The sequence below is a fragment of the Bidens hawaiensis genome, unplaced genomic scaffold (genome assembly GCF_021521415.1).
Source record: "Bidens hawaiensis isolate Kalapana, Puna unplaced genomic scaffold, B.hawaiensis_p1.1 tig00010251_1, whole genome shotgun sequence".
NCBI lineage: Eukaryota > Viridiplantae > Streptophyta > Magnoliopsida > Asterales > Asteraceae > Bidens > Bidens hawaiensis.
Window position 1 is genome coordinate 834,007 of NW_027491776.1, and position 23,810 is coordinate 857,816.

The 23,810-nt window shown below is 44.0% G+C and overlaps 1 protein-coding gene and 1 non-coding gene across 2 annotated transcripts; both read right to left on the reverse strand.

Annotated features, from left to right (window-relative positions):
• Positions 1 to 315: 315 nt before the first annotated feature.
• Positions 316 to 18,349, reverse strand: LOC143534636 (uncharacterized). Its single transcript, XM_077029078.1, has 12 exons — positions 17,813 to 18,349; positions 3,322 to 3,482; positions 3,132 to 3,209; positions 2,965 to 3,044; positions 2,765 to 2,861; positions 2,538 to 2,666; positions 2,339 to 2,446; positions 1,641 to 1,708; positions 1,472 to 1,559; positions 1,310 to 1,381; positions 620 to 673; positions 316 to 466 (listed from the first exon to the last, which is right to left on the reverse strand). The coding sequence occupies exons 1-12, from the start codon at positions 18,255 to 18,257 to the stop codon at positions 377 to 379; spliced, it is 1,470 nt and encodes a 489-aa protein (XP_076885193.1). The 5' UTR covers positions 18,258 to 18,349; the 3' UTR covers positions 316 to 376.
• A 39-nt stretch (positions 18,350 to 18,388) lies between these two features.
• TRNAA-CGC (transfer RNA alanine (anticodon CGC)) lies at positions 18,389 to 18,461 on the reverse strand. Its single transcript has one exon. It is a non-coding gene; the product is annotated as a tRNA-Ala (tRNA).
• Positions 18,462 to 23,810: the final 5,349 nt, after the last annotated feature.

Consider the following 23,810-nt stretch of genomic DNA (forward strand, 5'->3'; position numbering starts at 1 on the left):
ATCACCTAAAAATAGTTAGTTAATACTTAATAGTAGTAATATAAATGATTAATACATTATAAAACCTATATATCAATAAAGTAATAACCACTTACTTTTAATAAAACAAGTGTGTAAATTTTATAAATAAAGAGTTTGGTTTATGTAGTGGAAGTGCAAGGGCGTAAAGTAAAGTGTACCATCATGTTCCTGTTGGAGACCACATGGCTTTGGTAATGTTGCCTCTGTAAGCAATTTTGCCATCCAACATCACTCAATACAATGCCAATTTATAAAAAAATAAAATAATAATAATAATAATTATTATTATTATACCAACATTGTTTTTATACAAGATTAATAATATGAGCCACTAATTCTCATCTTTACCAGTATGTTATATATCAGAAACCTGTTGTGAAGGTAATATCTCAGAATTCAGAAGCTTTTCCACCTCATCATTTGCTTCTGTTTGAATTCTCCATCTCTGTTTTAAGTTTTAACAAACAATACTTTTTATTAGGGACACATGAAAGTAACATGTCCGAGTGACCGAAAGGGAGACTAAAAAAAATAATAATATCAAGCGTTTATGAATGCATCATTGCAAGAAAAATGCTTAGTGTTGATGAGAACTTACCTCTTCAAGATTTTCGAGTTCCATCATCTGCTCTATCTGTTTAGCAATAGTCTCCTGCACAAAATAAAATAAATAAATAAATAAATATATATTTCAATGACAGTTTTGGCTTATAAACATTCCCTTATCAAAAGAACACATAAACTGTAGGGACGTGCATGGGTCGGTTTGAGTCAGTTTTGGCCGGAAACCTTAACAAGAGAAAGATAACCGATTGGACGATTGGTTATGATTGAGTTGGTTATGGTATGTTGATTCAGTTTGGTAATGGGTTGGTTAACCGTTAACTAGAATTTGTCATGAAATGTTTGGGCCTGACTAAAATAGCCCAAAAACAATGTAACTGGGCCTGAAAGTTTGGATTTAAAATTTTTAACCACTTAATATATTCTTATAATCTTATTACACATTTGGGCTTGGGCTACAACAATTTAAGTTTTACCATTTGACATTTGTATTAAGGTAGTGGATTGGGTCGACTAACTGTGTTTTTAATAGACCAACCCGCTAATTTCGGTCTTTAAAATAATTAAAACCAACCCATCGGTTATTGGTTCAGTTAATTCAGTTATGTGTGGTATTATGGTTCGGTTCAGTTATGTTGGTTAATTCAGTTATGGGTGGGTTAATCCGGTTTTATGCACATCTCTAATAAACTGTAGGAGAAAAGTTTAGTAATTGTTAACAGACCGCGTTACTGGCTGACTCAGCAGCAAGAACATCAGAGTCCATTTCCACTTCAATTTCAATCATTGAAGAAATCTGTAACAAGGGCAAAATTGGAATGCAAAAGCTATCAAACTTCAAGCCTAATAAAGATATTATTATCTTTAGTGGTGTAAGAATGCATACTCTTGCATAGCTTTCAATTAGTTCAATTCGAGATTTCAACGAGTTTTCCAATCCTTCACGCACCCTTTTAACTCTACTTCTCCGTGCACTTCATGATATCATTAAAAAAAATACATTTTATTAACTTTGTCTTATTGAAACCAAATAATTACCCTACAAAGAAGATTACCGATAAGAAGGTTCACCAACAGCAACAATTTTGTTCTCTAGTTGGCACATACGGGCCAGCATCCATACCTAATATACTTGACGGTCAATGTTAACTATTAGACTAGTAAATGAACCGTACGAACACAAATGGAGCATGTTCATGTCCGTTCGCTTAACTTCAATTACAAATTATCGAACATGAACAATAAATGAACGGTGTTTTCTTGTTCGTGTTTGTTCATTAAGAAAATGAGCTTGTTCGTGTTTGTTCTTTGTTCATTAAGAAAATGAACTTGTTCGTGTTTAATTATATTCGTTCGTCAACAATGTAAATGAATCACAGATGTAAATCGCACAAACATAATTGAACATAGATGAACGAATAAAATTGAGCTAAACCAACCGTAAAGTAACAAACATAAATGAATGCACACAAACAAATTTAAATAACGATTGTAAACGAGCATTAACAAGCATAAATGAAAAAATGAGACATGTTTTCATTTTTGTTTGTTAATTGAATAAACGAACTTCCGGCTGCACGGTTCATGAGCTGTTCACCGAATGTTCGGTTCGTTTACCGACCTATAAAAACCATTGATGAAACATACCATAAAATAAACTTAATTGCATGTCAAGGACTCAAAAATGTGAATTTTTTTGAGCAATTTAGAGCACAACTCAGAAACTCACAACTCTTAATATAATAAATAATACCTCATTTTCAACAGCATCTTTTAAATCCTTAATACGAGACTGAAGTGTGTCGTACTGAGACAGCAGTTGCTGTCTTATGGCAACTGTTTCCACAAATCTAGGAGGAAGCTAATGAAAAACAAAAGGGAATCAGCAAATATATCCAAGACACTGGGACACAGTGAAGAAGGTTTTAAGTAACATCAATAAGAAAACTTACTCGATTCAACTGTGGAAATACCAGACCGTTTAAAGTGGCTCCAACAGCTACAGACGAAACAGCTGCAACTGAAATGAGCTGAGGTAAACCGGGGTCTATCATTCCCGAGGCCACATCAACTGTGGCAAAGAAGCGGGATGATCACACCAGGACTAAAAAAGGATAATCCTCTGTTTTTAGCAGGGGCTCCTAGGAAACATAAGCTCTTGTTTAGGGTTTAGGGTTTATGAGAGACTTGCCACAATGGAGTGAACAGCAGCAGGAGTAGTTTCTTTGACTATCTTCAAGAATTGTAGCCCTCGTTTCCATGCTGGTACATCCATGCTGCGTTCGGTAGGAGGACATCCTTAGAAAAAGTGAATATCACATGATCAACAGGATTGACATCCTTAAACAACAAAGAAAAGGTAGGAATACAATAACCAACCTTATTTCTTCTGACTCGATACTAGTTATGTTGCCAGAAACAAGCTCGTATTGGTACCGGCATTTGGAGCAGGAAACAATCTGCAGGACAGACTCTATCTGATAAGGAATCACGAAAACATTTTAAGGGGGGACAATAAGTAAAACTCTACGCATTTTTGTGTATGCCTGAATACCATTTTGAGGTTGTGCAACAGCAACAGCTATCATGCAACTAGGGCACTTTACAATCTTACCAAAAGGGACCTGCATGAACAAATGCAAACTGCAGATCAGCATAATGATATAGTGAAACTAGAAAGAATATTTAGTATAATGTTTGCCAACAAATAAGTGAAAAGAGTAACTGCAGCTGTACCTCTTCACCAGGAGATACCCCCACTCGACATACATTACCAATAATCCTAAGGACATCTGAAACCCTCAACGATGCTGCAAGACCCCGAACCAACAGTGTGTATGTATTTACATCAGGTCTGGACCACCTCCATCTATCACCAACATTTTTATCTCCTACACCTACCAATACATCAGACATTAATGCATTACAGTATGCACCAATGTTCTAGTCAATAATATAATAAAACTATAAAAGACCAGTTATATTCTTTAAAAAGCAGAAAATATGTCCTTGTTTGTCTTGTGCACCATGTACAAACACCTGAATGTGTACAACCAGACAATCAAATTGTACTTTTTAACAGTCTGAGAAGATTGTGAAAAATATGAATGCATCTTTTGAAATGACTAAAAATAGTGAAATACTTCACAATGATTTTCAGAAACAAAACTATACTAAGATCAAATTCCTAATCATTTTGAAGAAACACTAAATGACCCCGGCAGATTATGGATAATCTTAAGGTTAAGTAGATGTTTCCCACGAGGGTTAAGTCCGGCAAAGATGGTTATTCTTCTTGACCTGCAAGACAGACACCGTGAGCTCGTCACTGAGAAGGGGGGGGGGGGTTCCTCCTTGTGACCACCATCCGGCGTGAGAATCAGACTAGATTGCTCTGAATATAAGTATATATAGAGAGAAATAGCTAAAGATAAAATTATATGAGATGATGATACCGTTCCAAGGTGTTGGAGTATTTATAGCCGAAGGTAGGTTTCCAAGCAGGTACGGCCAGCCGTATAATATTCCTTTTCCACCAACTATGGGCTATGTACGTGCCACAATGGGAGTTGGTGGGTAGGCAGCGGCTGATAGTGACATTTTGTACTAGAGCGTGCTCCTCCTCGTACTATTGTCGGTGAGCTGTCACCCTGTGATTGGTTCATGGGCTGCTTTGGTCAGATCTTGTCTATTTTGTCCATACCTTGGCAGGTATAGTACAAAAGATCTTCCAGAAGCGTACGGACTGGCTCTTTTGGGCGGGAATATTCCAGCCTTGCTCATTCCTTCAGGTGACATTGCTGAAGTTAAGAGTTAGTGCCTTATGCGTGTAGCCTTACCGTTAGTGCGGGTAGCCTTCCTTCTTGGCTTGTACCCATAGCTGCGGGAACAGGCAGGGTACTGTACCAAGGGAGGCTTTCCTGCGGGAACAGCTGGCTTACTGCGTGTAAGGTCTTCGTCTTTGAGCATGGTGGGTCCTGCGGGACCAGTTAGTCTTTGCGCAGACGTACCTCTTCAAGGTGTGTCTTGCGGGTCCAACTGGGCTTTGCGGGGACCTACCTCTTCAAGTCCCCCCAGTCCATTGTTCTTCTCATGAATTATTAATAAGTGAGGTGAACTTTTGGACTTTAAGCAAGGGGTTTTAAAGAGATTTTTGTTTTTCAAGGTTTTCCGTGGGGATTCTTCCCGCGGTTTTCCTAATGTCACTTGCAGAAATTCCCGACTTTTCTGCCTGATCTTTGGTTATGATGCGAGTAGGTGTTTAACCTCTTCGCAAGTCGGGAGTGTTGAATTTCACTTGTATAGACTCTTCACGAGGTTTTGGTAGTTTTGGACATAGTGATCAGTTATGTTAAAACTACCAATTCCACCTTGAAGTTTCAAACAATCTAGTTCTCAACGTTCCCGTCATGCGGAGGTGTTATTTCCCTTTCCGCAAGCATGGCCCATAAGGGCCTTGGCTTCAATTCCCTGCAAGTGCTAAGTATGTGAAGGGTTTCGCCTTGACGTTGTACCTGCATTTGTCTTATGGTTTTTTGCTTCCCAAGGTAAGGGGGTATATTCCCTCTTATTTTTGAATCTTTTTGAAATTTGAAGAGTTGGTGAAAGGATAAGAACAGTCCAAACTGTTGAAGGGACGTTAGCGTCTTCCGACGGTTTCTTCTGGCAGTTCAGGATATGCAGGAGTTATGGCGACGTGACAGTATATGGTCATTCCAGACGCTTTTTCAGGCGCGTGGGCGCAAGTTTTCGGGCGCGTGGGCGCGAATTTTACGGCACGCGTCTTGTCGACTGCTGTTGCCAGCTTGCTTTCCACGTGTCGTCATCTCATTGCACCTGCGCTCTTCTCTCTCCCCCGCATTAAATTCATCACATTCATTGCGATGAGTATATAAAGGGGGGAGAGGATGCATCTCAACTCACTTTCACTTCTTCTTCTAAGCGATTTCCGGCGAATAATCTACTTTTGTCGAGCATTCTCCTGAAATCGTTCTTTACATCTAAAACATGTCTTCCATTCACGATCCTGAAGTTACTGCTGAAAAGTCCGACGTGTATTCCGAGAACCCGGCGTCCACGTCTGACAAGGACGATAAGAGTACTGCTGGCGAGTGCCAGTGTGCTCTTTCCGTCGACCTGTATCACTACATCGTGAAGAAGTTCATGCTCGAGCCCTTCGAGCCTGAGTTTCCAGAGCCCCACCAAACGGTGTATAATGCCCCCAAGGGCAAGATAGGGGTATATGCTGCATTCTTCATATATGGGAATCTCAGATTCCCATTGACGAAGTTTGTATATCGTGTTTTGGAGAAACACGGTGTACACTTGACGGAGGTACACCCAATGGCGATCGCCAAGATCCGCCACTTTGAATGGGTGTGCCACATTCTGGGTGTTGAGCCCCGCGTCGATCGCCTGATGACCTTCTACTCTTGGAGGTGCATCCAAGGCTGGAACACCTTGGTCACTCGGATCAAGGGTTTGAAGATCTGTGCTACCGAGCGCAGTCTTCGATCTTGGAAACGGGAGTTCTTCTATATCTCTGCCCGTGTCGTCCCTATCGCGATGACATTCAAGAACGGGAGAGCACTCCCCAACCTTCACGCCTCCAACTACCAGGAGGCGGAATGGTTTACCAAGATCTCCCGGATCCAGACTCCGGTTTACCGCTTTGCGGAGTCTGGGATGGTGATGCTCGGGATGAGCCGGGTATGGAAGGATGCCGGGGCAGAGACGCCGCAGATACCCATCGTCCTCGAATACGGTTTGAACTCTATCCCTTACGGTATGCTCCGTCTTATTTGCCAATTTAGGGTTTTTTTTCTAACCATTTCTCTTTTTATTTTCAGAGGGAAACAACTTGCAGTCGCTTCCGCAACCGCGGGAGAGCGGTGGTCCCGCTCGGCTGGGTACTCGTGATCTTGACGAGAAAGAGTTGCCCATCCTGGAGCAGACGACGGGTCTGTTCGTGGAGGTCTATCCGCCGGGCCACGAAATTCTGAGCGCCACGCGGCCAGGTAAGGGATTCTTTAACCCCCGCCCTCTTCATGCTCAAACCTCTGCTGGAATTCCTCTAATTTTGTCATCTTCTGATGAGGAATCCGCAGATGGTCATTTCTTCGCAAGGAAGAAGAAGGCTGCCGGACTGAAGGGCAAGGCGAAGGTTACCTCCGCCGATCAAGAGAATCGGTCTGATTCGGAGACCGAAAGTGAGGAAGCGGCGGGGAATCCTGGTGATGGTGAGACCGCTGTCTCGGAGGTTGAGACAGCTGTCACCTCCGAGCAGCCCAGTACGACGACGGCAACAGGCATGAAGAGGCCGGCTCCATCGGGTTCGTCCCCACCTGTCAGAACCTTCAAGATCAAGAAAACCCGTAAGTATAAATTTCATTTGTCTTAACCGCATTTCTTTCCGCCATTATATTTAATATCTTGTCTTCATGCAGGCGTGGATGCAACCGCATTCCAGAGTGTTGCGTGAAGAAGCAGTTCTGGACCCATGACGGTAGGTTTGGTCAACCTACCCGAGGCGATGACCCAGGCGGCTGCGTCTGTTTCAAGCATTGGTTCAGTTGCTCATCCCGTTGAGCCAACTGTTACAATTGTGACATCTCCGCCGGCAGCCAGTGCCATCTTCACTGCCTCCTTCACTGAGCCGGTGGTGATTTTTTCTGCGGGTTCCTCCGCAGCGGCGGCCACGGTTGTGAGTTCACCTCCAGTGAGTTCACCTCCGATGGTTTCTACCGCGGCGGCTTCTACCGTGCCTCCTCCGGCACCGGCGACTACCTCGTCCATGGCCGGTTCCTCAGGTATGTCCAGGGTTGGGGCTTCTAGCCAATCTCTGCCTCCTTCCCATCTCCCCGACCTCTTGGATGGATATCCCTTAGGTTCGGGTGATGGGTTTGGCGGCTACCGGCCTGTTGTCGACCCTACAGGTGCGTAGGGTTATTTTGGCCCCTTTTTTAATCATTTTTTCCTAACTGTTTCTTGTTTTTGCAGTTTCAGATTCCAATGAGGTGTATGTTCCACGGTGGAACATCCGCCGGGGAACAACCCTTCGAACGGCTGTGGACTGCGTCGAATGGGCGCGCCACGTCGCCCCAAGCGGTGCGTTGGGGGAGGCCATGGCTAGCTACCAGGAGGGTAGGCTAACCAACGAGCTCCGAATCCTCCTTGCCCGGATGCAGCCACGCGTCGAGTTGCTCTGTCGTGAAAACGACAAGTTAAAGACGGCGCGTAGCCTGGAAGTGGCTCAGGCGTGAGCTATCCGGGAGGAGAATAAGAGACTTGCCGCCATCGCTGCGGAAAAGGAGAAGGCCTTCAGGGACCTCGAGGTTGAGGTTCAGGCCCGGCACGAGGCCTGTTCCAAAGCTACCGAAGCTGTTAACGAACAGCTTAGGTTGGCTAAGGAAACTGCACGGAACGCAACCGAGAGGGCCACCAAAGCTGAAGCCGTTGCTGAGCCTTTGCGCACAGAGAACGAAGAGCTTAAAGCCGAATTAAAAGAGCTCCGGCAGGCTCATGATGCTTTGGCCTTGGAAGATGCCAAGAAGCTCCAGGAGCTACTGGACCAGAGGGGTATGCTTGACCGTGCTGAGCGTAAGCTGAAGGGCGTTAAAGAGGCTGCAGCCAAAGATGTGTTGCTTGCTAACCTTAACAAAAACGAAGCCGAACGCGCCCGTGATCAAGCTCAAGCTGCCCTCCAGGAAGCTCTGGTCACCAAAACATGACTTCTACGAGAAGCGTTGTCGCAGGTATGCGTAGTTCCGTAGTTTCTTTACGCTTTTCTTTATACTTAGAAAATTTTTTGATATATTTCTATTTTGTAGGTTGTGCATCGGGTTCTCACGAACACATCTTATGACGATGCCATGAGCGCGGCCCTCAACACTTCTCATGAGGATGGGGAAAAGGTTGGCTTCCTGCTTGGTCTAGGGTTTGTTGAGGAGGGCATCCCGCCTTCCAACTTCCCTCTTTATGACGTGGACACTGAAGCTGTTTATGACCAAGCAGTGAACCAGTATGCTGCCTTCTCGCATCCGGTGGTGGAGAAGGTGAACGAGATTGCTGCTGCTGATGATGGGCTAGCCATTCTCAAGGCTTTCCTTGAACCGCCACACTCAACTGATGGTGCGGGTTCAGGTGGATTTGGAGGGAGTGGTCCTGAAGCTTGAACCTTTAGATCCCTTCCCACCGTTAGAATAGATTTATATTTTTGTATGCGGGTATATGCCCAGCCATTCTTGTAATGTTTGAATTTTTATGGAATATTAACGTTTTTTTAATGCCTTTGCCTTGTAAACCTTATATGTCTTTCGCATGCATATTTTAGTTTAACTTATCAATTTCTTAAGTATTTTGGATAAGTTAACCTTTCAACGTGATAGATGATAAGTTAAAGTTTTGTTTCCTCCCTCATGATTGTGCGGGTAAGACCGTCACTTTCATATGGTAGGATGGCCAAACTTTACCTACATCTGACCTGCGTGAAGGTTTTTCTCATCTTCCTTAGAAATTTTTACCGTTTTTATGTTTATGCAGGTTTTGCCGCCTTCCACACGCAACGACTTACTTCTTTTCACACTTATTTATGCGGTGAATACCGGCATATCAGTGTGGAAAGTTCATAAGTATAGAGGTAAGGCTATCAACACAATGTGATGGAGAATCATTTCCATTAGAAGTGGCTCTGGGCTTTTTCTTTAATAGTTTGGAATTGATCTACATGTAACATTTGCGTAATTGAGCTCCATTCCATGTTTTTGGGATGGGGGCGCCATCGAGCCTTTCGAGCCGGTATGCGCCTTTTCCCAAAACTTCTTTAATAGTGTATGGCCCTTCCCAGACCGGGGCCAGCTTTCCTGGGCGCTCTTGGTTCGAAGCCTCGTTACGCAGTATGTAGTCTCCGACATTGAAGTTGCAGAGTTTTACCCGCGTGTTGTAGTACTTTTGCATTTGTCGCTTATAGTTTTCTTCGCGCGCTGCGACTAAGTCTCTGCGTTCTTCGGTTAGCATAAGGTCTAATCGTCTTTCCGCATCATTGTCTTCTGGTTGAGTCAAGACCCTTGGTGAGGGTAAACCAATTTCGACCGGGACCATGGCTTCAGTGCCATAGGTGAGGCTGAACGGGGTTTCTCCCGTACTTGCCTTTTTTAGCGTTCTGTTCGCCCAAAGGACATATGGAACTTCATCCACCCAGCCAGATCTATGCTCCAAGAGTCTTTTCTTTATGCCGTCGACGATGCTCTTATTTGCTCTTTCCACCTCACCATTACCATGCGGGTGTGCCACTGAGGTAAAGGTGTGGGTGATTTGAAGTTCTTCCTGCCACTTTTGTAGCTTCTTGTCAGCAAAGTTGGTGCCGTTATCGCTCACCAAATTCTGTGGAAGTCCAAAACGACAAATAATAAATTCCCAAATAAATTTTTTGATATGCTTTGCGGTTGTTTGGGCCAAGGGTTTTGCTTCTATCCACTTGGTGAAGTAGTCGATGGCTACCACTAGAAACTGAACTTTTCCTGCTGCTGTGGGAAATGGGCCTGTCACATCGATGGCCCATTTCTGAAATGGCCATGAGGAGGTGACTGGAATAAGTTCATTCTTCGGGCGATGCGTGTTGGGTGCGTAGAGTTGGCAAGACCTACATTTTCTGACGTATGCCAGCGCATCCGTATGCATCCCCGGCCAAAAGTATCCCGCGTTGTTTAGCTTAGCCACAACAGCGCGTGGACCTGCGTGTATTCCGCAGATGCCTTCGTGTACTTCCCTTAGGAGGTAATCAGCATCTTGGTTGTCCACGCATCTTAGGAGTGGGCCAAGAAAATTACGTCTGTAGAGGATGTCATCAACGAGTTGATAGTTCAGTGCTTTACAGCGTATCTTTCTTGCCTGTGTTTTTGACTCTGGTAGTATACCCGCCGCAAGGTAATTTATGATTGGTGTCATCCACGTTTCCGTGCCGGTTTGGATGACACAAATTTCCTTGTGCGGGATTGATGGTGCTCCAAGGAGTTCAACGCGAATATCCTTTCCCAAGTGGGTGAAGGCTAATGATGCAAGCTTGCTTAACGCATCCGCAGATTTGTTTTCGCTACGCTTGACGTGTATGACTTTACAATCGTTAAAATCGCGCGTAAGGGTTTTTGCTTGTGCGAGGTACAGGGCCATTGTGTCGTTCACGGCCGTGTACGTCCCGTTTATTTGGTTGGCTACTAACATGGAATCCACGTGGGCTTCCAAGTTTTTCACTCCCATCTTACGCGCAATTCTCAACCCGGCCAAGAATGCTTCATACTCCGCTTCATTATTCGTACTTGGAAAATCCAGTCGAATAGCGTAAGTGTATTCTTGGCCTGCTGGGTTGGTTAGTTTCAACCCTGCGCCTGAACCCTCGTTGTTGGCTGCTCCATCAGTGTAGAGTCGCCATACATCATCGATATCCTGTGCTGGAGAGGGTTGAGCCTCCTCCTGGCATTCTTTCTCCTGCGAAGCGGGGACTTCTGTAATAAAGTCGGCCAAGACCTGGCCTTTTATGGCTGGTCTTGGCTTGTACTTTATCGCGTATTCTCCCAATTCTATTGCCCATTTGGCTAGACGTCCTGACAACTCGGGTTTTCCTAGGACGTTTGCAAGTTTGAAATTGGTGAGAATGGTGATTGGGTGACCGTGGAAATATCGTCTCAGCCTGCGTGAAGCCTGTACAAGCGCTAAGACTAATTTTTCCAGGGTAGAGTACCGGGTTTCTACGTCTGTTAAGACGCGGCTAACATAGTAGATTGGCATCTGGATGCCTTTCCGTTCTACTAGTAGAACTGCCCCGGTTGCTCTGTCTGTGGCGGAGAGGTATAGGATTAATTCCTCCCCCGCTTCTGGTGCTGTGAGCGTTGGGAGTTCGATCAAGCGTGACCGAATTTCCTGAAAAGCTGCTTCCGCTTCTGGTGTCCAGCGGAAGTGCATTTTCTTTAAACAGTTTTTTCTCAATGTTGATACGAATGGGAACGACCTATCCGCATGGTTCGCCAAAAAGCGATTAGGTGCGAGTAGTCGTCCGTTCAGTGTCTGAGCTTGTTTGATGGTAGTAGGTGATTCCATTTTGATAATGGCTTCGACCTTTTCAGGGTTCGTCTGAAGCCATCTTTGGTAACGATGACTCCTAAGAATTTCCCTTCTTCCATCCCAAAAGAACACTTGCTCGGATTGAGCTTCATGTTTATTTTTCTGAGCGTGTTGAAAGGTTCTTCAATGTCTTTCAACATCGCTTCTGGCTCAAGGCTTTTGATGACCAAGTCATCCATGTAAACTTCCAAGTTCCTCCCAATTTGGGCATGAAACTCTTTGTCCATCAGGCGTTGGTATGTGGACCCGGCATTCTTAAGTCCGAATGGCGTCATTTGATAACAAAATGTGCCATCGGGCGTCCGAAATGCTGTTTTGTCCTGATCGTCGACGACCATGTGGATTTGATGGTATCCCTTATACGCATCAAGGAAACATTTAAGGCGAAACGGTGCTAACGAATCTACCTTAAGGTCAATTTCGGGTAACGGGTAACAATCTTTGGGGCACGCTTTGTTTAGGTCTTTGAAATCTATGCACATGCGCCATTGTTTGTTAGATTTCGGTACCATGACGGGATTTGCAACCCATGTTTGATATCTGCTAACGCGTACGATGCCTGCGTCAAGGAGTTCCTTGACTTGGGTTCTACACGCGTTAGCCTGTTCCGCCCTCATTACTCGACGCTTTTGTATGACTGACGTAAAAGCCGGGTCACACTTGAGCTTATGCTCTGCCTTACTTCGAGGTACACCAGTCATGTCAGCTGGTGTCCATGCGAAGATGTCAGCGTTTTTCTGCAGTAAGCGTTTGAGTAAGGTGCGTGTAGGATCGGTGATTGTTGGGCCAATGGTAACAGCCTGGTCAGGGTATTTGCCATTGAAGGCCCATTCTTCTGGTTCAGTTATGGTTGGTTTGGCCATCTTTGGTTTGGGTTTAGATAAGACAGATGCGATGCATACCTGGGGAATACCGGTGATCATCGCTACACCCTCAGCTGTTGGCCACCCCATCATGCCGTGGACTAAAGACACCATGGCATTGAATCTTGCCATCCCGTCTCTCTCGAAGAGAATGTCGTATGTGTGGTGTGGCTTCCTTATTACGACGAAGTCCACGTCTTCTGTGCGGGAGTGTTTCCCGTCCGTGAGAGTGACGGGGAAAGATAGGATACCCAGGGGGTGTTTGTGCTGCCATCGAACCCTTCCATCGAGGCGTATACCGTTTCCAGGCGTTCCTTATCTTCGTCGTCTAGCTTGTCGAACTGCCTGTACATGACCGTTGACGAAGCACCGTTATCAGCAAGAGTGCGGGAAGTGATGTAGTGCCCCAACTGACTTTTGATGACTATAGGGCCTTCTTTGTTGGGCCCTCCTGGCACTCGCGGGAAGCGCACTTCAGCTTCCTTCCACGCACATGGTTCTGTCGTTCGTCGTTTTCTTCCTCTGACGTTACCATGAACCATGTGGATGCTGATGTCAACAGGCTTTCGTCCGTTGCCCTTGTACCGATTATCGTTCCTCCCTCCATTCTTGATTGATGCTACAAGGTGTGTAAGTTTTCCATCTTTGACGAATGTTTCGACAACATCCTTCAAAGATGTGCACTCCTCGGTGGTGTGGCCCTTTGTCCCGTGGAAGTCACAGGACTTGCTCTGATCCGCATTATGACGTTGCCGGATCATTGGAGCTTTTGGCCATGAGAGTTTCTCGGTGGCAAATATCTCCGTGACGCTTTTGGTGAGTGGCGTCCATCGGGGGTTTCGGTTTGATGGGTGCGTGTTATCCCTCCCGCCTAATAGAGGGCTAGAGCTGGATGAGGTGTCAAAGTTTACCCTTGACTGCCAAATACCTAGCTTCCTCTTCTTGTTTTGTCGGGCGGTGCGGACATTATTCTCTCTGGTCCTTTGCGTGTAGAGGTTTGTACTCTGGGGAATATTTCTACCCAGTTGCTTCTCCGTTTCGGCAAAGCGTTTAGCTGCCGTCATGATGGCATCCCATGTGGATGGCATGCCATCTTTACCCGTCAGTGTGCGGATAAGCTCTGGGTATTCGGCGCCCTGGATGAAAGCGGCGCGAACGAGATCTTCACTTATGGTGCCCAAACTCAGCTTCTTTGAGTTGAAGCGAGTGATGAAGTCTAGCAAAGAATCCTCCTCCTCTCTAACGCATTTGAGGATCGTCCACTGTTCTTCAGTATATTTTCTCTGTTGACTGAAGTGCTGGCTGAACTTGTGCTGGAAGTTTGCCCAATCATAGATGTGGTGGACCGGTAGACGGTCAAACCATGCCCTGGCCGCTCCGACCAGCGTCATCTGAAACATATAACACCATGTGGGTTCCGTCCAGTTGCTGACGGTTGCCCCCGCTATGAATCTGTTCAAGTGATCGTCTGGGTCGGATATGCCATCATAAGTGCCGATGTTGGACATCTGTTTGGCACTCTTCGGGGCGATTGCTTCCTCAATGTCCCTCGCAAACTTGGAAGTTCCCGCATTTGCAACAGTTGGCCTGAAAGTCTTGGAGAAGTCACACGGGTTTCTCCCCGCGTTCCTTGGCTTAAAGGTTTCTCCAAAATTTCTTCTCGGCTGGAAGTCTGCTTCCTTACGCTTCCCTTTCGTCTTATGACGAAGGTTTGCGTCACTGTCAGATTCTTCCCACTCATCATCCGAATACTCGCAATCATTGCTCATGTTGAGCTGTTGTCGAGTGCTTCCGAGTTCGTCATTAGCCTGTTGGAGTGAACGGAAACGTTCATCCAACTCAGCTTGGAATTCTTTTTGACGTGCTTCCGCCCAAGCCTTAACTTGATCAAGTGTTTGGCGGGGGAGCCTCGTCTGTTGTTTCTCCAACTGGGTATCAATGAATCCCAGGGGAGGATTGTTTACTGCACTTGCCCCGGCTTGAGTAACCGGGGTAGTGTTCGTAAAAATCGTGTACTCGTCGGTGTTCCCTCCAGTAGCTGGGGTTGTGGTTACCGGAGTTTCTTGGTCACTCGTTGGACTTGTCATTGGAGTAACCTTAACCATCTTTCCAGAGGTTTTGAAAAAACTGAAAGAATTAGTTCTAGCTTCTATGCACGGATGGCGCCAATGAAGAAACACTAAGTGACCCCGGCAGATTATGGATAATCTTAGGGTTAAGTAGATGTTTCCCACGAGGGTTAAGTCCGGCAAAGATGGTTATTCTTCTTGACCTGCAAGACAGACACCGTGAGCTCGTCACTGAGAAGGGGGGGTTCCTCCTTGTGACCACCCTCCGGCGTGAGAATCATACTAGATTGCTCTGAATATAAGTGTATATAGAGAGAAATAGCTAAAGATAAGATTATATGAGATGATGATACCGTTCCAAGGTGTTGGAGTATTTATTGCCGAAGGTAGGTTTCCAAGCAGGTACGGCCAGCTGTATAATATTCCTTTTCCACCAACTATGGGCTATGTACGTGCCACAATGGGAGTTGGTGGGTAGGCAGCGGCTGATAGTGACATTTTGTACTAGAGCGTGCTCCTCCTCGTACTATTGTCGGTGAGCTGTCACCCTGTGATTGGTTCATGGGCTGCTTTGGTCAGATCTTGTCTATTTTGTCCATACCTTGGCAGGTATAGTACAAAAGATCTTCCAGAAGCGTACGGACTGGCTCTTTGGGCGGGAATATTCCCGCCTTGCTCATTCCTTCAGGTGACATTGCTGAAGTTAAGAGTTAGTGCCTTATGCGTGTAGCCTTACCGTTAGTGCGGGTAGCCTTCCTTCTTGGCTTGTACCCATAGCTGCGGGAACAGGCAGGGTACTGTACCAAGGGAGGCTTTCCTGCGGGAACAGCTGGCTTACTGCGTGTAAGGTCTTCGTCTTTGAGCATGGTGGGTCCTGCGGGACCAGTTAGTCTTTGCGCAGACGTACCTCTTCAAGGTGTGTCTTGCGGGTCCAACTGGGCTTTGCGGGGACCTACCTCTTCAAGTCCCCCCAGTCCATTGTTCTTCTCGTGTATTATTAATAAGTGAGGTGAACTTTTGGACTTTAAGCAAGGGGTTTTAAAGAGATTTTTGTTTTTCAAGGTTTTCCGTGGGGATTCTTCCCGCGGTTTTCCTAATGTCACTTGCAGAAATCCCCGACTTTTCTGCCTGATCTTTGGTTATGATGCGGGTAGGTGTTTAACCTCTTCGCAAGTCGGGAGTGTTGAATTTCACTTGTATAGACTCTTCACGAGGTTTTAGTAGTTTTGGACATAGCGATCAGTTATGTTAAAACTACCAATTCCACCTTGAAGTTTCAAACAATCTAGTTCTCAACGTTCCCGTCATGCGGAGGTGTTATTTCCCTTTCCGCAAGCATGGCCCATAAGGTCCTTGGCTTCAATTCCCTGCAAGTGCTAAGTATGTGAAGGGTTTCGCCTTGACGTTGTACCCGCATTTGTCTTATGGTTTTTTGCTTCCCAAGGTAAGGGGGTATATTCCCTCTTATTTTTGAATCTTTTTGAAATTTGAAGAGTTGGTGAAAGGATAAGAACAGTCCAAACTGTTGAAGGGACGTTAGCGTCTTCCGACGGTTTCCTCTGGCAGTTCAGGATATGCAGGAAGTTATGGCGACGTGACAGTATATGGTCATTCCAGACGCTTTTTCAGGCGCGTGGGCGCAAGTTTTCGGGCGAGTGGGCGCGAATTTTACGGCACGCGTCTTGTCGACTGCTGTTGCCAACTTGCTTTCCACGTGTCATCATCTCATTGCACCTGCGCTCTTCTCTCTCCCCCGCATTAAATTCATCGCATTCATTGCGATGAGTATATAAAGGGGGGAGAGGATGCATCTCAACTCACTTTCACTTCTTCTTCTAAGCGATTTCCGGCGAATACTCTACTTTTGTCGAGCATTCTCCTGAAATCGTTCTTTACATCTAAAACATGTCTTCCATTCACGATCCTGAAGTTACTGCTGAAGAGTCCGACGTGTATTCCGAGAACCCGGCGTCCACGTCTGACAAGGACGATAAGAGTACTGCTGGCGAGTGCCAGTGTGCTCTTTCCGTCGACCTGTATCACTACATCGTGAAGAAGTTCATGCTCGAGCCCTTCGAGCCTGAGTTTCCAGAGCCCCACCAAACGGTGTATGATGCCCCCAAGGGCAAGATAGGGGTATATGCTGCATTCTTCATATATGGGAATCTCAGATTCCCATTGACGAAGTTTGTATATCGTGTTTTGGAGAAACACGGTGTACACTTGACGGAGGTACACCCAATGGCGATCGCCAAGATCCGCCACTTTGAATGGGTGTGCCACATTCTGGGTGTTGAGCCCCGCGTCGACCGCCTTATGACCTTCTACTCTTCGTGAAGAAAAGTAAAAAAGTTGATCCATTAACAATCCAAATCTGTTTTTTTCGGTGAATCGATGATTAATTGAGTATGTATTGATGATTCCGAGACGTTGGGATGTGATTTCATGGATCAATTTCGTGAATATAGGTATTTTTGTACATTAAGGTACGTTACGGATTTTTGTATTATATCCTTTATACAATTTTGTAACAGATGCTATTAAAATCAAGTTAAACCTAATCTATATTATTTAATAAATAAAACTTTTTAAATGCCACATGTCATCACTATATTAATCCTTACAAAATTTTCCCTCATCTCTATCATATTAACTACATTTCTCTTTTTAATATTTCATTTTGAATTTTTAATAATTCCATCATAATTTAAAATAATCAATACCATCATAAATATGTTAATTTGTTTAATATAAATATATTGCATTGGTTATTAATATTTGATTTTTATAAGTAACCAATATGAAATGGGTGGGTTTCTTTAACCGGTTAAAGTTTCAAACATTGTTCATGTCAAAACAGTTTAAGATTAGAATGAGTTTTGGTCAACGAGTTGGTTTTAAAAAGTAGACATTTACAACCAAGTTTTGATATAGAAAATAATAAGAAATAATTTATGATTTATGAAGTTTCTAACAACTTTTTATTTCCAAATTGCGTAATTTTAATTTTTTTACCGTATAATATATCTTTAAATATGTGATACATTTTTTTTTGTATTTCATATTATGTTATTATTTTAAAAAAAATACTTATTCTAACCCGTGTGCTACACGGGTAACTAACCTAGTATACAATAATATGATTAATATCCTTCCACAGGTCAAATAATATATATATACCTGCATCAAAACTCGATCGCATGGCTTGGAAAATCGATAGTGCCAAGCCCGCATTGTTGCGGTCCAGCGCAGCCGAAATAATGGAAGAACAATCCGAAGTACTGACAACGCCACCGTTTCTCTTAGACATTTCAGCGAACACTTGGAGTGCATCAGTGGCGTCTTTTGCAGCGGAAGCTTTATTAATAATAACCTCATAATCATTCTCACTACTACTATAACCAGCAGCATCATTATCATCATCACCGTCCACTACAGCGCCTTCGTGGTAGCTTTCACTCAACGAAGCCTTCATGTTGTTGTTCTTATAACTTGGAGTTCGAAATCTGCAAAACACTTGAGATTTTGATGAATTTGAAGCGGATTCGTTGGAAGTTAGTCGGAGACGGTGAGTGGATTGAAGATAGAGATGATTTGGCCATGGAGAGGTTAAGTTGAGCGTCATGCGACTGAGTTCGAGTATGTGTGTGTGTGAGCGGAGAAGATGAGAAACGAGCGGTTGGAAGTGGTAATTAACGGATGGATAACAACAACATTATTATTATTGGATAAGAAAAAAAGTGTTAAAAATAAAAATGGAGGTGCGGGGAATCGAACCCCGTGCCTCTCGCATGCGAAGCGAGCGCTCTACCATATGAGCTACACCCCCGAACTGTTATGTTTTATTTAGAGATTATGGTGTCTTGTGTTAACTTTTCAAAGTTGCTTATTTGTTTTATGTTTTATTTAGAGATTAAGGTGTGTTTGTGTGAACTTTTCAAAGTTGCTTATTTGTTTGTTAAATAACAAATAATCATGTTCGGGTATCATAAAAGCATTTCTATGTTTTGCTTTTTATTGTGTGTTAAAAATACCATAAGCAATAAATCCAAGTCTTTTGTTTTACTTTTGGAATACCAAATTATAAATATACTCATCATTTTATATATGTAAAACTAGTAGGGGACAGCTCTGTAGAATAGTAACCAAGTTTTAAGTTTGTTCTAAATAAGTCACTCATATTTTATTTTGTCTCAATTAGGTCACTCAACTTTTAATTTTGTCTCAGTTAGGTCACTCAACTTTCAATTAGTCTTAATTAGGTCACTCAACTTTCAATTTTAGCATAATTATATCACTCAACTTTCAATAAATGTTCTAATACTATCTTTTTTACATTCATATTATATGTTCATAAATAACTAGAACACAAATAGAAATTTAAGTGATATAATTGAACCAAACTTAAAGTTGAGTGACCTGATTGAGACAAAACAAAATATGAGTAACTTAATTGGAAAAAACTTTAAACTTGGTTAGAATAGTGTTTTCCCAACTAGTAAATATATAACAAATTTATCATAACTAAAGAGATATTCTAACAAAATGATTAGTTGCCATTTTTCTTTTTTTACATGTGCAAGGGATATTCTAACAAAATTTATCAATCCAAAAATGTTTTGAGATTTCCTACGGCAGGATAAGAATAATAGGATGGATAACAATGGTTTCAACGAATCACATGTTTGATTAAAATTGAAATGAATCTAAGTTTTTCAAACAAAGGATTTGTTGATGTTCACAACACGCTGAGACAGTCCAACCAAAGCAAGTCGGCAAATTTAGATCCAAATTCCTAATTGTTGGGTTTCATCATTTGACTGTCGATTTATCAGTTTAACAGCTCAACCCGGTTTGGAACTTGGAATATGTCATTTACGTGTATGTATTATATTCATAAACCATACGCATTTTTGTAGTACAAATTAATGATTTCGAAAAAAACAGTTTAAACTGTCAAGCTGGACAGTCCAGCCGACCCATCCAACTAGACTGGTTTATTTTGTCTTTCTCCAAAACCATAATTATTGGTTTTGTAAAAACATCCAAAACCGAACATATGTACAGCCCTAAAAGAAACTTAAAACAATTCTTCCATTAATGAAAGAAAACAAGCCGAAAAAGTAAAAGCCGAAGATCAAATGAGGTGAAAACAGCCCGCATCAACCAAATACTTATTTCTTTAATGACTATAAAGATGGTCTTTTGAGAATCTTTCAAATTACAAAACTGATACCGTTTTTGCTCACTTTTAAATTAAAAACAACATTTCTGTTTACTCTTTGGTTGTTATTCTTGCAGCCGAAAAACTAATTTGCCTAGACAACCCACAGATGTCATTCCATTAGTTGACTCCATAGACCCACTTTTCTTGGTTGCTTGTGTAATTGTTCAACTCCTCTGGTTTGAACCATAAGTTGATTTCATCCTTGGCGGTTTCTGGACCGTCACTTCCATGGATGATGTTCCTACTGAAGGGGTATGCACCCGCCTTAACATCGAGCGGGGCGGGTCAACTCACAAGATATAGACAAGAGGCTTGAAAACCTATGCGCAAGCGCATGGATGTCATGAAGACACAAAGCCAAAACCTATGCGCAAGCGTATGAAACATCTGCGCGTGGCGCATATCACATATGCACACAACACACACATTTAGTGTGAGAATAAAGAGAAGACCCTGCGCATCCCCGGGATAGGCGCATAAAGGCCGCGCGTAAGCGACACACAACAAATGAGACAATAGTCTAATCCAAATCAGGATAAGACAACCATGATTGTACTCATCAGACAACCTTCCAGAAGGTATCTTTTAAGGAATAAAGAATGTGCTGATGTTGACAGCTGCCAATGAAGGGTGGACAACTCAGCAAAGCCCATGTGCCACCACGTGATGGCACATGGGTCAGGTGAAAGACCTTGGTCAGAGAATAATCAATGAAAAAGCACCAGGTGTCCTAAGTACACGTGGCGCGAAGCAACAGGAGGAGGCCAAAAAGGCCCCAATTGGGTCTGAGCCAAATCATTGGAAACCCTAATACTATAAATACCACACCACCTCCACAGTTGGAGGCAGGCAAGAAAATATATTCTAAGTCCTTTACTCATTTTCACATCTTGGTTATCCTCTCCTACAATATCTGATTCTCACACCGGAGGGTTACCCCAAAGAGGACCCCTCTGTCCCTTTCTGAGGGGTAAGCTCACGGTACTTTTCGTTTTGTAGGTGGAAGAACTCGTATCATGGAAAACCATCGGTGATATAGCACACTTGTACCCGAGGAACGTTGATCGTATACAAGTAAGTCGATACACGCTTCTTCATTGGCGCCATCCGTGGGACAACGGCAACAAAACCACTATTTCATCAATTTTCTCTCTGAAAATCTTCACCATGGTTTCCGGTGTTCGAAACAACAATCAAGTTCTGGAGGATAATGAGCTTGAGGATGTTAATGAGGGACATCAGGTTCTGAGGGCGCCGCGTGACACTGCGCGCACCGCCAGTAATCATCCCTTCAACACAACACCTCATAATCAAACTGAAACTCCCCCAGACGATCTCACGTTCCAAAATATGACTGGTACAAAACAAAAAGGACCAATGGGCCCGGAAGTTGAAACCAATGACCCTAAAGAATGGCTCATAAACGAACAACGGCGTTTAATGGACAAATACAATGAGTTGGTAAAACATAAAAAGTTAGCCGATTTAACACAAAGGCTCGCATTTGATAAACAAACCATTCAGGGAACAACAAAAAAGACGCGCGCGCTGGAAGACGGTCATTCTGTTCACACCGAACAAGCTGATATTAGTGATGAGGAAGAGGTGCACAGCATGAAGAAGACGCGAGATACTCATGCAGGAGGATCACAGCTTCGCGCACACATACACACATCACCTGGAGCCAAAGCTGATATGGATTTATACACACCATACAACCCACAAGCGAAAGGGCAAGTGGACGTAACCACACCATATAGGCCAGCCATCTTGGTAAAACATTCAAAATTCACTGAGCGCATTGCGAAGGCTCCCATCCAACACAAAACCAAGATGCCAAGTGGTTTAGGCAAGTACGATGGTACAACAGATCCAAATGATTTCTTACAAGGTTTTTATAACACTGGAAACTTAGAAAGCTGGACGATGCCAACATGGTGTCACATGTTTGCTCGCTGCCTCACGGGTGCAGCGCGTGTCTGGTTCGAAAGCTTGTCGACAGGACAAATCGATGGGTTCGAAGAGCTATTGGAAAAGTTCCAGGCTCACTTTGTACAGCAGCTCAGACACACGCGCGACCCCGATGACATCATGCACTGCGTACGCAGGAATGATGAAACCATTGAAGACTACATAACTCGTTTCAATCAGGAATCTCTTGCAATTGGAGGCATCACTGAACAACTCTTGCGCGTGGCCTTTATACAAGGTGCGCGAAATGATCAACTCCGCAGAGCTCTCGTGAGCAGAGAAGGCATGCCAACCACTTGGGCTAAGCTTATAGAAGCATCGCAAGTCTTCGCACGAAATGAAAAACAAATTGCCCAAGACAGAGCAAGAGATAAAGGGCATCAAACAGGAGCACCACGCAACAATGAAAGGAGGGGCAAACAAAACTCCGTATGGTCCAGGTTGCAACAAACCAATTATTCTCCGGCAGAAAAGCAAGCGCAACAAAGTTCACCCCAACCCCAAAAAGACATTCTTAATCGCGGAGAAGGTGACAAGAAGGAAGGCGGCAGAGAGCCTAACAGACCTCTACCAAGAATATGGACTCCCCTCACCAAAACGCCTTCGCAAGTGTTAAGCACAGAGAATGTCCAGTTTAAAAACCCCAGGCCATTACTCCATAAGGGACCACCGAACAGTGGCAAATATTGTGAGTTTCACAAATCCACAGGGCACAACACCGATGCATGCCATCATTTGAAGGATGCGATCGAAAAAGATGTGAAATCAGGCAAGTTGGCTCACCTGGTAAAAAATCCAAGACCAGAGAACGAACAACCAGACGGAGCCTCAGACAGTAAAAAATTCAAAAGAATCTGTGTAGCTGAAGGAAGAAGGCAAGGGCAAGGATCGAGGAAGAGAAGCGCGCAATTCCAAGGGGATTGGCGCGAGCAACAAGTAATCTTTTCAAGAATCAGAGGAGGCCCGTCTATCAGCAGTCCTCTAGTCATCACTACACACATCGCTCATTATGAGGTGTCAAGAGTCCTGGTGGACACCGGTAGTGAGTCAGACATCATGTATGAGCAATGTTTCAGGAAGCTGGATCCAGCAGACCAAGCAAGGCTCGAAGTCGTGAGTGCACCAATCTCGGGTGTCTCAAACGAAATTATTCACCCCCTAGGTCAGATACAATTCGAACTAACTATGGGGGATGAGAAGCACAAGCGAGCTGAAATTGTCAACTTCCTGGTCTTGCCCACCACTTCATGCCATAGTATGATCTTGGGTAGAGGAACGATTGCCCAATTCAACGCCATACCGTCACCAGCGCATGGCGCGTTGGGGTTCCCAACACCAACAGGAGTAACATTTGTGTACCGAGATCATTTATGCGCAGTAATAAGTATACCTCGAGAGGGGAGAATGAAGCTTCCAGTGGGAAACAACGCGCCAGAGGAATGGATTCTCAACCCAAAATTCCCAGAACAAACAATCACAATCGGAGCTACGATATCAGATGACACAAGAGCGAGAATGAAAAGATTGCTCACAACGTATATGTCAGTCTTCGCGTGGCAACATTCTGATATGACTGGGGTTCCGCGAGACCTGGCGCAGCACTCTCTCAACACATTCAAGTCCGTGGAGCCAATTGCTCAAAAGAAAAGAGTCATGGGAGACGAGAAGACAAAGGCCATGAATGAGCAAGTAGAAGATCTACTGCGCGCGAATATCATTCGCCCAATACGATATCAAACATGGGTAGCCAATCCTGTGATGGTAAAGAAGAGCAATGGGTCATGGAGAATGTGCATTGATTTCAAGGACCTCAACAAGGCGTGTCCAAAAGATTGTTACCCCCTCCCAAACATTGACATGAAGGTGGACTCTGTGGTGCCGTTTAAGCTCAAATGTTTCCTGGATGCCTATAAGGGCTATCACCAAATTCAAATGGCACCACAGGATGAAGACAAGACTGCTTTCAGAACTGACAAGGGT

What these genes read in the sequence shown, in the direction of transcription:
- LOC143534636 (XM_077029078.1), bottom strand. Translation starts at nt 18,257, where the DNA reads ATGACGCTCAACTTAACCTCTCCATGGCCAAATCATCTCTATCTTCAA. An exon ending in GCGATCGAGTTTTGATGCAG is followed by an intron (nt 3,483 to 17,812) that starts GTATATATATAT and finishes ATGTATTGGTAG; the next exon opens with GTGTAGGAGATAAAAATGTT. An exon ending in GTTGGTGAACCTTCTTATCG is followed by an intron (nt 1,560 to 1,640) that starts GTAATCTTCTTT and finishes GATATCATGAAG; the next exon opens with TGCACGGAGAAGTAGAGTTA.